We start from the raw sequence: 15,523 nt of genomic DNA, 5'->3' as shown, positions 1-15,523 counted from the left end.
GTATGAGAGACAGGTGAATCGCTGCTAATTCTTTCATATTGATGTGCCAGGACACCTGTTCTCCTCCAGGTGCCTGACACTTCTCTCTTCCCTAGAGTGGCTCCCCACCCCGCATCTGAGCGTCGGAATACAACACTAGCCGAGGGTTCGGAACGTGAAGGGATACTCCTTCGTTGATCCTGCACGGATTCATCCACCAACGCAGGTCCTCCTTTATTTCCTTCGTGATCTGGAAGGAATCGGACAGATTTTGAGATTTCTGATCCCAACATTCTCTTAGATAGAACTGTAACGGCCTTAGGTGAAGCCTTCCTAGAGAAATGAACTGTTCCAACGAGGAAAGGGTCCCCAGAAGACTCATCCATTCCCTCGCGGAACATTGTTCTTTCTCTAGGAAGGTTGCTACTTTTTCCAAGCAGCGGTTCTGTCTTTCCTGTGATGGAAACACATGAAAACCCCGAGAATCCATCCGAATCCCCAGATAAACAATGTTCGCTGGGGAATCATCTGGGATTTCTCGAGGTTTACCAACAGTCCCAAGGACTGTGTTTAACTCCAGTGTCAGTTTTAAGTCCTCCAGACATCTGACTCGCGACTGTGCTCGTATCAGCCAGTCGTCTAGATACAAGGATATTCGAATCCCTTCGAGGTGGAGCCAGTGAGCCACATTTTCATTAGTCCCGTGAATACTTGGGGGGGCTGTTGATAGTCCGAAGCATAGGGCCCGAAATTGAAATACTCTTTCCTTGAGCCATAAATCTGAGGTATTTCCTGGAAGACGGGTGTATTGGTACGTGGAAATAAGCATCCTGCAGGTCCAGGGATACCATCCAGTCCCCTGGACGCAGGGCTGCTAACACCGAGGCTGTCGTCTCCATTGTGAACTTCCTCTTTGCTACGAACACGTTCAGGGCGCTCACGTCCAGAACTGGCCTCCAACCTCCTGAGCTCTTCGGAACCAAGAACAGGCGATTGTAAAACCCCTGGGAAGAGAGATCTTTTACTTCCTCTATGGCTTCCTTGTAAAGCAACTGCTCCACGAGATGTAGAAGGGCTTGTTTCTTGACAGATTCCTTGTAGTTTGCTGTTAACTCCCTTGGAGTTGTAGTTAAGGGAGGTTTTTTTTCCCTGAAGGGGATTAAATATCCTTTCTTTAGGATGGATAGGGACCAGCATCGGCACCTTTCTGTGCCCAAGGTTCGTAAAAGTCTAGAAGCCTGGCACCCACTTTTGTCTGGAGGACCACAGTCCTCACTGGGTCTTGACGAACGGCCTTGCGAGAAGACCTTCCTCTCTTCTCCGGTCGTCTTTACTTCTAAGAGAAGATCTTGGTGCAGGACCTTCCCCGAAAGGGTGCTGCTGGAAGGGAACTTTCTCCTTTTTCGCAACCTGAACAGCAGGTTTTAGCCTCTTAGCTGACTGGGCCAGCAGGTCCTGTGTGGCCTTTTCTGAAAGAGTCTTTGAAATGTCCCTACTATGTCCTGAGGAAAAAAGGTGACTAGAGAGGGGCGCGTATAAAAGGGAGGATCTCTGCAGAGGAGAAACAGATTTTCGTTAAGAAGGAGCTAAACACTGCCCTCTTCTTCAATATACAGGATCCAAAAAGGGATGCCACTTCATTGGAGCCATCCATAACCGCCTTGTCTAGGCAGGTTAAAACACTGCCCAACTCTTCCTTATGGTAACGAAGTCTGGTTCTTGAGACTTCTTGGCTAAAGCTCCCAAAAGCCCAGGTCCATAAAGTTAAAGACTTCGAGAGTCTTGAAGAGGCCCTTGATGAGATGATCCACCTCACACATTCCCCAAGAGGCTTTTGCAGAGTGTAGAGAGCGTCTTCTAGACGCATCTACAAGAGCGGAAAAATCTGCATCAGAGGACGAAGGGAGACCCAGGCCCATTGGCTCCTTGGTGTCATACCACATACCTGGTTTCCCTGTCAGCTTAGAGGAGGACAAGAAAATACTGTCTTCCCCCGCTTCCTTCTTTAGATCTGAGCCAGCTCTCGAGACTCTTCAGAGACTTTCTCATAGAAAGAGTAGGGGTCATCTTAACGAAGGAGGAGGCCTTCGACATTTTCGTACTGGATAATAACGATCCCGGAGAAGGGGGATCCGACTGGCGTAGCGAGTCTCCAAACACCTGCAGCAAAAGAGAAGCAAGTCTCTTATAGTCCGAAACTCCTGCATCTTTGGATATCTCTTCATCCGAAACTTCTTCCAAAAGCGATGCAGGAGAAGAGGGCTTTTCCTTTACAGGAGACCGATCCGTCGAAAGAAGCCTTTTCCTTTCGTCCTTACTCCTATCCTCCTTCCTGCACGAGTCCTGGAGTTTCCCTATACTCGGGCTTCTGCTCTGCTCCTTGCGTCTGCTAGGAGAGGCGCTTGCGTCCTGAATCAGGCGCCTGTGAGGCGAAGAGCGCCTGCTAGGGCGAAAGGAGAACATCCTGTTCCTGGCGCCAAGAAGGAGAAGCGCTTGCGTCCTGGTGACCGCGCGCCTGGGCCAAGAAGGCGAGGCGCTTGCGTCCTGGTGAGGCTGCCTGGTCCAAGAAGGAGAGGCATTTGCGTCCTGATTGAGGGACGCCCCTAGAAGGCGAAATGCGCCTGCGAGGAGAAAGGAGAACCCTTTGTTCCCGTCGTCCATGAGGGTGGGGAGACGTTTTTGCGTCCTGGTGACTGCGTCTAGCAGGCGAATAACTCCTTTTCCCCCCTTTGCGTCCATCCGGAGAGGCGCTAGAATCTCTCCTATCCCTCCTGGGAGGTGAAGAAAACTTGTCTAAGTTTCGGCACCTATTCGGCGAAACTCTTGCGTCCTTCGGAAAATGTCTAGAGGACGAACGAACGCTCCTTCCTTCTTGCGGAGCTCTGAATAGAGAGGGGCTCTCTTCTCTCCCGGAGCTCTTAGTCGCACGAATTCTCTCACGAGAAATCCGCGAATCAGGCTCCTGATGCTTGCCATGAGAGGCAAAATCGTCTCTAACAAAACTCCTGGGAGAACTCTTGCTCGTAGGGAGTTTCCGATTCCTGTCATATGCGACTGAAGAAGGTCTCGCTGGGGACGAAAAACCTTTCAGGCGAGGAGCGTCTACTAAAGCCAGGACGCTTACTCTCTGATGCTCTCCTAACAGAACTCTTAATGGGAAGAGAAAATGTCTTTCTTCCTAGAAGAGCCTTCAGAAAGAACTCCCAACTAAGGCAGACAACTGCTGTTGGAGTCCTACCAAGACTTCCTTCGTCTTGTGTGATAAGTCTTCCGGAGAAGAGTCAGGAGATCTCATAGCTCTCTTCTTACGAGCAGGCGAATACTCCGGAAAAGGCTCAGGACTGGAACGCAACGCTTCGCTTGCTGGCGTCTTCCAGGATCTCTTAAGAGGACGCGACTTAGCGGAAGAACTCCATCCTCTTCTGGGAGACGAAGAGTCTGAGTCCGAAAAGCACTTCCTGAGGACGCTTTTGCAGTAGCTGTCCTTGGCAGCCTGGGAAGCGGCTACAGGATCTGCCGAAGGGGGGACGCCTTGAGACCGTTGGGAATACTCTACATCCCCCTTGCGGCTTTCGACATTCCTCCTCCCTTGGTCATGGGAGTCTGAAAGAGGTCTAGGCCTAGGAGCAATGCGGCGTCGGTCAGACGCCCCCTCCACTTCACTGGGGACACTGCACAAATCACTGCACACATCACTGCGCTTACCTGTCTCCTTCATGCTTGCAGTTGCGATTTCAAGCTGATTATTGAGGCTCTCATTGCAGCCATTTCCGTAGACGCATCTACAGGTTCGCTGCTGGGGGAAGGGGCTGAAACCAAACTATGAGCAGGTGAATTACTAGAAAAGTTAGGAGCTACTTCCTGTTCATTAGAGCAGGATCTACTTGAGCTTCTGATGGAAGCCCTCCTAACTCTATCTTTCTCAAGTTTCCTTACATAAGAAGCCAAGGTCTTCCATTCCACTTCCGTTAAGCTCTCACATTCCAGACAGGTGTTAGTCGCAGAACAATCATTCCCCCTACATTTTTTACAGACTGTGTGAGGATCCACCGATGCTTTCGGTAGCCTCACCTTACATTCCTCTTTCGCACACACCCTAAATACAGGTGCCACGTCAGACATTTTAAAGAGAATCCAAATCAAAATCCAAAAAACGGTCCACTATAAGCGTATGCCAAAACCAAAGATCAAAGTACATCACCAAAAGACAGATAGATAATCCTCGGCCAACGAGAAAAGAATTCCAATGCAGGAGGTACCAACAACGATGTTGTTGCTACCGGCGACAGAAAAATTCTGGTTAGAAAACGGGAATGGTTCCTATTCCCGCCACCCAGCGGCGGGAGTGGGCTGGTCACCTGACCTACCTGTCGCGTGTGCCGCGAGTTTTTAATTCTGTCGGGACGTCAGAGACTATAGCTAAGTATATATCTGCCGGGGAAGTTGCATGTACAAAATCTATTTTTAATCTCTTGCTACTTAATCCATTGCTCGATTTGATGGCAGTCATTAGTGTTTTACTATCAGTGTTAACCAAACCTTCTACTAAATTTCTCCCTCCTACTACCTCTTCCAACAAATGCTTGAAATATATCAATCCTTCTACAGCTTCCCCAACACTCGGCTTCGGCCTCAATGGTGGATTTTGCCACTCTCCTGGATTTCCTAGACTTCCACCATATGGGACTTCTCCTCTTCCCATCTGCCAAGGAAATAATATAACCCAGTTGAGTATGGCCATCTTCTATGTTTCCAAATGAAACGTCTGCATAGGCTTCCCAAAAAATCCTTTCTTCTTCCATCTCACTTATTGTAACTTTGGCCATCATGCTCCTAGTTTTTCTTACAATTTTAATAACTTCTTCATATCCTGAGTTGTTCCTTCTTTAAATGCTTTACTTAATTCGCTAACATCCTATGATATTTCTGGCATCGTGTGTAGTGATACCCAATTCAGCTGTCCTACCACTGATCTATACTCAGTTAACTCCTTTTGTTCTAGCACTCTATTACCCGTATATCTTCTGGCCTCTGGTTCTCTTATGGAATTTATATACTGCCACTGTTTAAGGGAAAATCTATTCTCCTTCTGCTCTATTACTACTCCTATATACTTGAACCTTTTACTCTCTTGTTCTCCTACTTGCAATTTCCCTTTCAATTTCCCAATCGTTTCCTTTAAGAATCCTTCAGTTCCTCCATAGCAAAAATCATCTACAAGTGTACACAAAATGCCATTCAATTTATTGTCCTTTTTCCAAAAGAATATATTAAGTTCTAGTCTACTTCTCTCACCTTGAAGCTCCTTCACTACTTTCACCACTTTACAATACCATGCTTTTGCTGCATCCTTGAACCCATAGACGGTTTCCTTCAACTTCCATAATCCCCTCCAACCGTCTTTCCTCGGTGGCTTCACATACACTTCTCTTTGTATCTCGTCACCTTGTAAATATGCAGTTTTGACATCCAAAATAACAATTCCAATTTTCACCTTTATGATGGTTAGACAGAATTTTAAAATTTCAGCATTGCATGTAGGAGCGTCCTTTTCCCACTCTGCCTTCTCTTCTTCAAACCCTCTAGCTACCAATCTTGCTTTACATGTCCTTTCCCCCCCTTTTATCTTTTCAGTTACTATCCATCTTGTAGATATAGCTTTTTGTCCAACATCATTTACCTCCTCATATACCTGGTTATCTCTCCAACTTTGAAGTTCCTTTTCTTTAGCTTCCATTATGCTTCTATTTTCAAATCCCAGCAACACCTCCTCTTCATCTTCAATTTTTTCTACCCGACTATAATCCCTCAAGTTAACCCACCCTTTGTCACCTGACTGTGAGTCTTGTACATTGTACGAATCAGCCCATGCTTGGCTTGCTCTTTTTCCTGCAAGACCTAATATAGTCCATTCTTCTACTTGTCCTGTATTGTTGTTTATAGCTCTAACTCTATTTCCCTTTTTGAATTTTGGTATCTCTTCCATTAACTTGCCTTCTATTGACCCACCTTCCCCAGTATCTTCCACTGTTTCCTCTATCACCTCTCTTTCTATAGTCTCTAATGTGTCTGCATTCCTTCTCCCACCTACTATTATCCCCTCTCCTTCTTGCCAATCTACTTCCCCTTCATTTGGGCCATCTGATCTACCTTTCACACCATGGGATTTATCTATTCTAGCAGACATCTCTTCTGTATCTGGTGATCGTCGTTGAATCCTAGTCACATGTATCCTAGCTACTTCTCTTAAAGAATCCCCATGTTTGACTATTATTGTTTTCCCCGATACTCCCACTACCTGAGCAGGTCCTCTCCATTCATTTTCATTTTCCCTCTTATAGAATACCTCATCTCCTACCACTGCTTCTTCAAATTTATGTTCTCTGATGTTTTTGTTTAACGCTATTCTTATTTTATTACATGGCTCATTTTTTATAAATGCTTCTCTGGCCTTGTGCATTGCATTCAGTGTGTCCCTTACCATACCGTCTTCCATCCCTTTTTCTCTGCTTGCAGGAATTGAACTTTTTTCTCCCATTAGGTTAGGCAGTGAAGGGTTTTTTCCAAATACTAATTGGTTGGGAGAGAAACCTCCATTATTCATTAAGCAGTTCCTAGCACTCACTACCCATTTCAATGCTATGGACCAATCTACTTTCTCTTCCTCCATCATCTTTCTTACACTTCCCTTGATAATGCCTATGGTCTTTTCACATAATCCGTTGCTCCACAGAGATTCTGAAGCTGTGGCTAATACTTTAATATTCCATCTTTCTGCCATCCTCCTTACTTTTTCATTTTGAAATTCTCCCCCATTATCTGACAATATTTTGGAGGGTGCTCCAAATGTAACAAACCAGCACTCAAAAAGTGTCTTTATTATAGTTTCTGGTTTCTTATCTTTTATCCAACAGACCTGACAATACCTCGTTGCCATATCCACTATTACCAAGAACTTTCTCTCTTCTATCTCTCCCACATCCATCGCTACAACTTCATTGAACGTTTTACTCCAAGAAAAGCCTACTACTGGTTTGGTGGGGTTTCTTTTGTATCTTTTACAAAACTCACAATTTTCAATCAGTTCCGTTAGTAACTTTCTTATTTCCTATTTTTCTTTTTCGATTAACCCATTACTCCATTGTGCTTCCTCTGTTAGCTTCCATATTTTATCCACTTCCATGACCAAACTGTAAATGTAATTTCTTCATTGTGTTCTTAATTTCCCTCAGATTCTTTCCCTTCCAACCCTCCAGTAATAATTCTTCTACCTTCCTCCTCCTTATAGGTACTCTTAAATGACCCTGTTCGTCTTCTCTTAACTCTACTTTCATTCCTCCCAATACTTCTCTTATGACAATTTTCCTTCAAATTTAGGGTCATACCCATTTTACTCATGGTTTGCTTACCTATCAGCCAGGATATATCACCCTGCAGAATTTCTGTCTTCAAATAAAACTTTCGGTTTTTTAGTATCACAGGTATTTCTATTATTCCTTTGGACTTATAAGATGTCCACCAAAATTAAACACTTTATTAGACTGTGTCTTAATGTCCCTCATTCTCCTCAACTCTTCCTGACTCAAATCCATGACAATACGCGCAAGTCACAATTCCCCGCAAACTGTTGATTTACACCTTGTGTCCAAAATTGCATCAACCACCTCCCACGACTCTTCCACTATTTTGTTAACTTCTCCTACATAAACCTCTTCTTCTTCTGTCCCAGTTTCTGTTTTCAGCTTATTCTCTTCTAGTCTTGTTTCAGATTTCTTCCTATTATGAAAATTCTGAGGACAATCCCTAGCCCAATGCCATTCCGAGCTGCATATTGCACATACTGTTACCTTCCCTTCTTTGTTTATAGGATTTCTACCACCCCTAATTCGGTTCCATCTTCCCCGATATCTCTGGTTTTCCCTCCCTCTCCCAGAACTGGCATTGCCTTCTGACGACCCCCACCATTCCCATTCCTCTTTAGTCCCTAATCCCTCAAATAGTCTTTTCATTGTTTGCGACACTGTTTTGTACTCTAACTTTTCTTGCCCACAAGCCGATAATACCATTTGTTTTTGATTTTCCGTGAGATTTGCTTGCTCTATTACATGATAAACCTTGACTTCCCCTTCAAGCACGCCTTTCCCCATTGCTCTTTCACACTCAGATGCTGCCTTCTCGTATCTAATTAAATTGTCGGCCATCTTTTCACTAATTCTCTTCTTATTAGAAGGTATCTTTTTATTCTGCCGTAATTCTCCATTACCGAGTCTTTTAGATAGGCTTTATCTAGTTTCTCTAGGATTAACTTTGGACCCTCTGTACCAGTAAGTTTATCTCTATCTAATGCTTCCACTAGCTCTCGGGCTTTCCTTTTTAAGCTCATTCTCATTTCTATCGCCGGGTATTTTGTATCTTCTCCATACAACAATAGCCAATCTTCGGCTTGACCTTTCCATTCTTTGTTTTCTTCTTGTATCCCGCTAAACCTAGGACATTCCCTTCTCCATCTAGTAGTCTCCCTTTCTTTACTGTCGGATCCAGGCATCTTTGATCAACCACGCTCTGCTACCAGTTTGAATTTTAGCCTAGCCTAACCCCTTTTAATTACACAAATGAATAATCTACCCACCTGTACGCTTTCTCTAACATCAGTATACTCCAGAAATCACCTTAGAACAACAGCACAACAAGACTTACGACCCAAAAACTCCTACCAGACAGAGAGCTCTCCCTTACCAACCCCACACCACCAGCATGTGCCTTCAATATTACAGTATAGTAATATTGAATATTACTATACTGTAAGATTTTTACCTTACAATTGCAGTTTTCAACCATTTCGGACGAGTTAAAGTTGACCGAATGTCGAATTTTTTTATATATTTTTTTTATATGCAAATATTTCAAAAATGAGAAAAGCTACAACCTTCAATTATTTTTTTTTGTATTCTACATGAAATTGCGCAAATTTTCATACATAAAACTCTATGAAACGCCTATTATGAAATGGAGCAAATATTACGAGAATGCGACATACGCATTTCGGAGATTTGCAGCGGAGAATCCGCGTGCGGAGGGAAGGAAATTTTTTTTTTTAAATTCACCATAAATCTAAATATTGTGCCAGAGACTTCAAATTTGTTTCAAAATGAAGATAAATGACTGAACATTACTAGACTGTAAGTTTTAGCTTACAATTGCGTTTTTCGACCATTTCGGTAGAGTCAAAGTTGACCAAACGTGTTTTTTTTCTATTTATCGTGATTTATATGCAAATATTTTGAAAATGAGAAAAGATACAACCTTCAATTATTTTTAGTTGTATTTTACATAAAATTGCGCACATTTTCATGTATAAAACTTTATGTAACGGCTAATATAAAATGGTGCAAACATTACGACAATCGGATGAAAAAATTTCAGATTTTTTTCGGAAGAGTTACCGCGCGGACGTAAGGAAAGTTTTTTTTTTCATAAATTCACCATAAATCAAAATATTGTGCTAGAGACTTCCAATTTGTTGCAAAATAAAGGTAAATGATTGAATATTACTAGAATGTAAGAGTTTTAGCTTAAAATTCTGTTTTTCAACCATTTCGGTCGAGTCAAAGTTGACTGAAGGTTGAAATTTTGGTACTTATCGTTATTTATATGAAAATATTTCAAAACTGATAAAAGCTACAACCATGGATTGTTTTTTGTTGTAGTCTACATGAAATTGCGCACATTTCCACATATTAAACTTTATGTAACGGCTAATTTAAAATGGTGCAAACATTACGACAATCGGACGAAAAAATTTATGATTTTTCGGAAGAGTTACCGTGCCGACTCAAGGAAAAAGTTTTTTTCATAAATTCACCATAAATCGAAATATTGTGCTAGAGACTTCCAATTTGTTGCAAAATAAAGGTAAATGATTGAATATTACTAGAATATAAGAGTTTTCGACCATTTCGGTAGAGTCAAAGTTGACCGAAGGTTGAAATTTTGGCACTTATCGTTATTTATATAAAAATATTTCAAAACTGATGAAAGCTACAACCATGAGTTGTTTTTGTTGTATTCGACATGAAATTGCGCACATTTTCATATACAATACTCCATGTAACGGCTAATATAAAATGGTGCAAAAATTATGTCAAAGTAACGAAATAATTTCTGAGATGTGTCGCTGATGTTTTTTAGTGTGAGAAGAAAGAAATTCGTGCTTGCGCCCCTGGGTAACAATTGTAAACAAAACAACGCCTTGATCCGTGAGCTCCCAGCATCCCCCAAGGCATGTATTTCAAAAGTATTTTTCCGCGAATTTTTAAAAAAACTTTTTATATCGACGTACAATATGTCCAATCGGCACCCAACAGACAATTTATGTCGACGTATAATACGTCCAATCAGCGTTTAAGGGTTAAATACATCAACAGACACCTTCTAGAATCGACCATATGCTGTCCATATATGGGACACCCACCATATTTCAACAATGCATAAATACCAATAACAATTATACAATATATAATCAGGGGCTACATTACAAATAATACCCTGGCGACCTCCCGATACTTCCATCGACGAATCAATGGAAGAAATGGAAGGAGAAGCAGGGGCAACGCTACTATGGGGGTTGACTACTGCGGAAGACGAAACATCGGGAATAGGAGTAAAGCCCTTCCAAGAAGGAAGAGTGGAGACTCTCCGACGTTCCCTCTTACCTTACCATAAAACTTCCACCACTGCTCCAAAGGCCATGCCCGGCATTCCGTACAAGGATTCGTAATTGTACAAAAATTGGAACGACACCTACTGCAAGTGATGTGAGGGTCCGTCGCTGACGAAGCCATGAAACAAGAACACGGGAATCCAGGAATTCCGGGGCACCAACGCTGACGTTGAGAAGGAGCAGAAGAAGCCATAATATTAGGTAAAAACACACAAACACACTAAAGGAACGAAACGGGCAAACACCGGGAAAAAGGCCAAAAGAGGAAAAACCCAACTCTCGTCCCAAGGGGGTAAAGAAAGACTGGCGTAGATGTTCGGCGTTTGACCACTCTTCACCCGATCTACACATGCATTGCCAGATACCACAAGATTCCTTGCTTTCATCTACCTTTTTACTGGATCCAGCTAGGCGCTAGGAATTATCCTATTGTTAAGACCGAGGGATTGTTCGCTTATGAACAATGATAGTTTTAGTCACAACCTTACTGACATAATTTTTACCAACAGCTGTAGAAGCCATGGTGACCAAAAACAACTGCTAACTTCTTTCAGTAAAAACAATGCACACCAATTATGAAAAATAAAACTGTCTTCAAACAAAGTTTATCAGTTTTAAAACACTCAATGAAAAAATGGAATTTTTATAAAACTAATATTAATAATACTTACCTGTATAATTTATCTAGCCCTAAATCCCCGAAAACTGCGCCAAAATTTATTACACTGGCAACCCTGTTAACTCCTATTCTGTCCGCCAGTTGGCAACACTGACGTTTGACAGTTACAAACCTTCCTTTGAAAATTAGTTGTGATAGGCAGACAAGATAAATTATACAGGTAAGTATTATTAATATTGATTTTAGCATAAAAATTCCATATTAATAAAATTACCTTAATACAATTTATCTAGACCGATTAACCACATTGAAAAGGAGGGAATCTGAATAAAATTTCCCTCTCCAGCAGAATACAAGGAACCAACATAATCCGATTAATGGAATAGAAAGAAGAAAAAATTAATACAAGGGCATAAAACCAAAGAAATATAAATCATATGCTGAGTTAATAACTCTTCTTTCAGTAACTAATTTCATTTAAAAGTTTTGATCTATTTTTACCTTCACCTTCTAGAACTGTAAATGCCTTTCTAAAACAGACACATATCTAAGAGTTGTATTAGTCCAAATAAAAAGCACTGTTTGTTCATGAAAAGGAATTTCAGAAACAAAGAGAGACAGAATAAAGAATTTTTTTTTTTATGGGTAATGTATTGAGGAGCTAACTTTTATATGAAATTATAGTTACTTTAATTTCATTTAAAAGTTAGCTTAATATTTAGATAGCATGATTAGGGTCATATTTAATGTTCAAACTCTAGAAGTAAGCATTTACCAGTATTTTTGGATACCATGCCAAACTTACGTGGAAATTACCCTTGTGCAATGGAGTCTGGAAACTAACCTCAAGTAAGTTCGGGGTTTTACTGTAATGTCTTTAATTTACAAATTCTTAAATTTAGCTTGTTCATATCTTTAAACAAGAATATAATAATTATAGTAGAGTAGAGCTAAAACTCACCTTATACTCCTCCCTGTCCATTTCATTCACGATGTACGGAAGTTTGGGAAGATTATAATTAAAAATAGACTGAGGGGTCATTTGTAACGTTAAATGTTCTAATTGTTTCGCTGATGCTATCAGGACACTCAGTTCAAGATCGGTCAGTGCAGATGCATCCAGTGTTAACTTCTTTATAGAGCTCATTGGTAACATCTGTTGGAAAAGAAAACAACTTTTCTAGTTTTACATCAGCGAAAGGACAATCGCTTTTGACTTGTGAGGGTCATAAGATATCATGTGGGTTTTCACTCGAGTCAAAACTACATATACGTATATGCTCAATAATTTACTGGGGGAGAATAATTTATTTACCAAAATCTTTTTAACATGGTTAATTAATATTTTTTAAAAATATTAATTTTAAGTGTAGTACCTGAATGAAAATTTTTCAAGTTCAGTATTTCAAAGTTTACAAATCATAGATACTACAAAGCCAGCAATGCAAAAATAGCCTTAAAAAGTAAGAAAACTAAATCTTTCAATAGCTCAACACCCCATAAAAACCAATATCAGTCAAAAAAGTCAAGAGTTACACCCTGTTCATAGTGGGTAATTCAGAAGTAAGAAGAGGGAAGATGACAATGGTCAATGACCAAGAGGTACTTGAAGATGTGATTACGAAAAAAAACAAAGTCACATCTACAAGCATACTTGATATAGCTTTTAGGATACATGAATTACAAATGCAGAATACATGCAGCCAATGCAACCATCTTCAAAGGGCTTATCAGGCACAAAATTCACACTGATGAAGTACAACAGTACCCTTAGTGTAAGCATCTAGCATTGCCAAAATACCCTTACCAAATTTTATCTTTGTGATGTCATACACAAGACTATATTTGAATTATAGATGTGAATAAAGGAATGAGAGCATAGGGAGGTCGCACTGTTAATGAGGTTCTGGAAATCTAGAATCTATTGCTACCTGAAGTAAAGCTATCTCTATCCTTTCCATAACTTACAATCAATGCCTGATAACTAAAAATCAGGACACTAAAAGCACTGTATCAATTGATGATGATATCTATATTGGAGCTATCAATAAATTCTTTTACTACCCTGGTGAAAGGTGAAACAAGGAGAAAAATGGAAGAAATTAAGAAATTGTGTGAGACATGATTTAAATGAATGGAGTGCTTTTAAGCAATATTGTAAACTTGGTGTATCAGCACTGTAGGAAAAACAAAAAAGTAAGGAGAGTACTTTGAGAAAGAATATCACATTTTGAGATTTTTTCCTTTGAAAATTTCATTACCAATGATGTTTAAAATAAATTATGACATTTCTATAATAAAATAGTTATCTTTCAAGTAATTACATTGCTATTATTTCCACTCATGCAGCAGCTCAAAATTTAAAAGACATGCCATCATGTCTATTGATTTTGAGTAGGTGACAGCCCTGCCCAATATCAGGGAACAATAGGGAACAACACAACCAAAGAGCTCAATTAACTTATGCCCTTTATGTCCATGAGAGGGGAGTAGGGAGGTCTCTGATCATGTAATTACTTACCATGTATATAAAAACTTTATTATAAAAATGTCATTTTTATATAGGTAAATTACCAAGTAGTAATTACACTACTGCGGAAGGAAACGACGATCAACACAAGGTCCAACAGAAATAAGTGAAGTGCTTGGAGACACACCTCTTCCAGTGGGGGTCTTCAAAGAACAAGCTGAAGCTGCAAGTCCTGTTGCATGAGGCAGTAGCTGTTTCTCTGACAAATGCACAGCAAGTGGTGGCTGGTAATAAAAAAAAAAAAAAGAGAATCCATGCGGTGGCTGGTAAAAAAAAAAAAAAAAAAAAAAAAAAAAAAAAAAAAAAAAAAAAAAAAAAACATGAGAATCCATGCAAGTCCACAATCAATACAAAAGTAGTGGAAATGTCTTAACCTCATTCCCACAAGGAGGAAGCTGATGAAAGAATTGCTCTGCATGTTGCAAACTTCCTGAAGTACAACACTGGCCACGTATTAGTACATTCACTATACAGTAATGTCATCATGCTCCCTTTAATAATTTCTCCATCCTTCAAGCCAATGGTCTCCAGCAATTGTGGGTCACATGTGGTGTTAGTGACTCAACAAGGTTCTCACCTATTCATACCATGGCTGTACAGCTTGGTTCACTCTGTTCTGTGTTACCTGCAGTTCAGTATTTGACTGGAAGTGACTATCCCAGCAAAGTTGGAACAAAACCAGCTGCTCTCAAGGCAAACTCATAGCAATTTTTGGCTGAGTTCGGCCACTACATTTATGAGCCAAAATTGTTTGAGAGTTTGGCAAAAGCTGAGGCATACCTGGTTCAAGTTCTCAAGAAAGGTACAGCAGTTCTGACAATGAATGAGTTGCAGTCTTACTGTATTTCCAAAAAAAGGGAAGCAATGAATTGCCTCCAACTTGTGAAGCGATCAAGGCTCACATCCTTAGAGCATGCATTGTAACTGAGGAAATGCTTTGTGTTTAATACTGCTGCTGACAAGCCAGATCCAAAATCATTTGGGTATGTGCTGGATAATGAGTTGCTAGTTCCTATTGTTGGGCACAACCCTTTGCCAGAGGAATACACTGTTTGCTGCGGGTGTAAAAATATACCCGGGATTCCTGTTCTTGCAAACAGAAAGGTGTCCTTTGCACTAGATTTTGAGACTGTAGCTTTCCAGAAGAAAGTCTTTGTGGGAACATATAATTTCCACAATTGAAGCTTTAAATATATGCATAGCATGTTCAGAGAAAAATTTGCAAGTTTTAGAGAAATCTGTAAATTGGTGTTTGCCGTCCACAATGCCTGAACTTTGATTACAATGAATATTCCATGAGATAGAATGGAACTTTAGTTTCTAAATAAAGTGTAAATTACTTGAAACCTTACACCACAAATATGAAATTTCACACATAACACTAGGCATAGTGCGTAAATCACCATAGAAATATGATTTGGCAAGGCTTTGAATACCAGAAATGATTTTTGAATGGCATAAATGAATTTCTTGTACCCAAAAACATGTCTAGCCACTGGGACCATCATTTTAGGTAAATTAGAGCATGAAATACAGGGAAAAATGACAAATTTGTAACTAATTTGTATTTTTCATAAATAACAAACCTGAGGTCTTAACATTAGGATAATACTAGCGCCAACCTGGAAACCGGTAGAATTAAAATTAAACTTGTGAGATCCAGGGACTATTGGCA

At 40.4% G+C, this 15,523-nt stretch overlaps 3 protein-coding genes across 4 annotated transcripts in view; 1 reads left to right on the top strand and 2 right to left on the bottom strand.

Annotated features, from left to right (window-relative positions):
* LOC135226012 (uncharacterized) overlaps positions 1-6,166 on the bottom strand; it is a 48,338-nt gene extending 42,172 nt beyond the window's left edge. The window contains exons 1-2 of the mRNA XM_064265490.1: positions 5,930-6,166; positions 5,275-5,473 (exon numbers count right to left, since the gene is read on the bottom strand). Coding sequence (XP_064121560.1) covers positions 5,275-5,473; positions 5,930-6,166 — 436 coding nt within the window. The remainder of the gene's footprint in view (positions 1-5,274; positions 5,474-5,929) is intronic.
* LOC135226519 (retinol dehydrogenase 12-like) overlaps positions 1-15,523 on the top strand; it is a 248,483-nt gene that overhangs the window by 126,168 nt on the left and 106,792 nt on the right. The gene's annotated exons all lie outside the window — the stretch shown is intronic.
* Positions 1-15,523, bottom strand: part of LOC135226518 (uncharacterized) — a 157,608-nt gene that overhangs the window by 97,797 nt on the left and 44,288 nt on the right. For both annotated transcript variants that reach the window (XM_064266143.1, XM_064266142.1), the window contains one exon: positions 12,280-12,474. In XM_064266143.1, the coding sequence (XP_064122213.1) occupies positions 12,280-12,474 (195 nt within the window). The remainder of the gene's footprint in view (positions 1-12,279; positions 12,475-15,523) is intronic.

The sequence above is a fragment of the Macrobrachium nipponense genome, chromosome 14 (genome assembly GCF_015104395.2).
Source record: "Macrobrachium nipponense isolate FS-2020 chromosome 14, ASM1510439v2, whole genome shotgun sequence".
Taxonomy (NCBI): domain Eukaryota; kingdom Metazoa; phylum Arthropoda; class Malacostraca; order Decapoda; family Palaemonidae; genus Macrobrachium; species Macrobrachium nipponense.
This window is presented reverse-complemented; position numbering and strand designations above follow the sequence as displayed.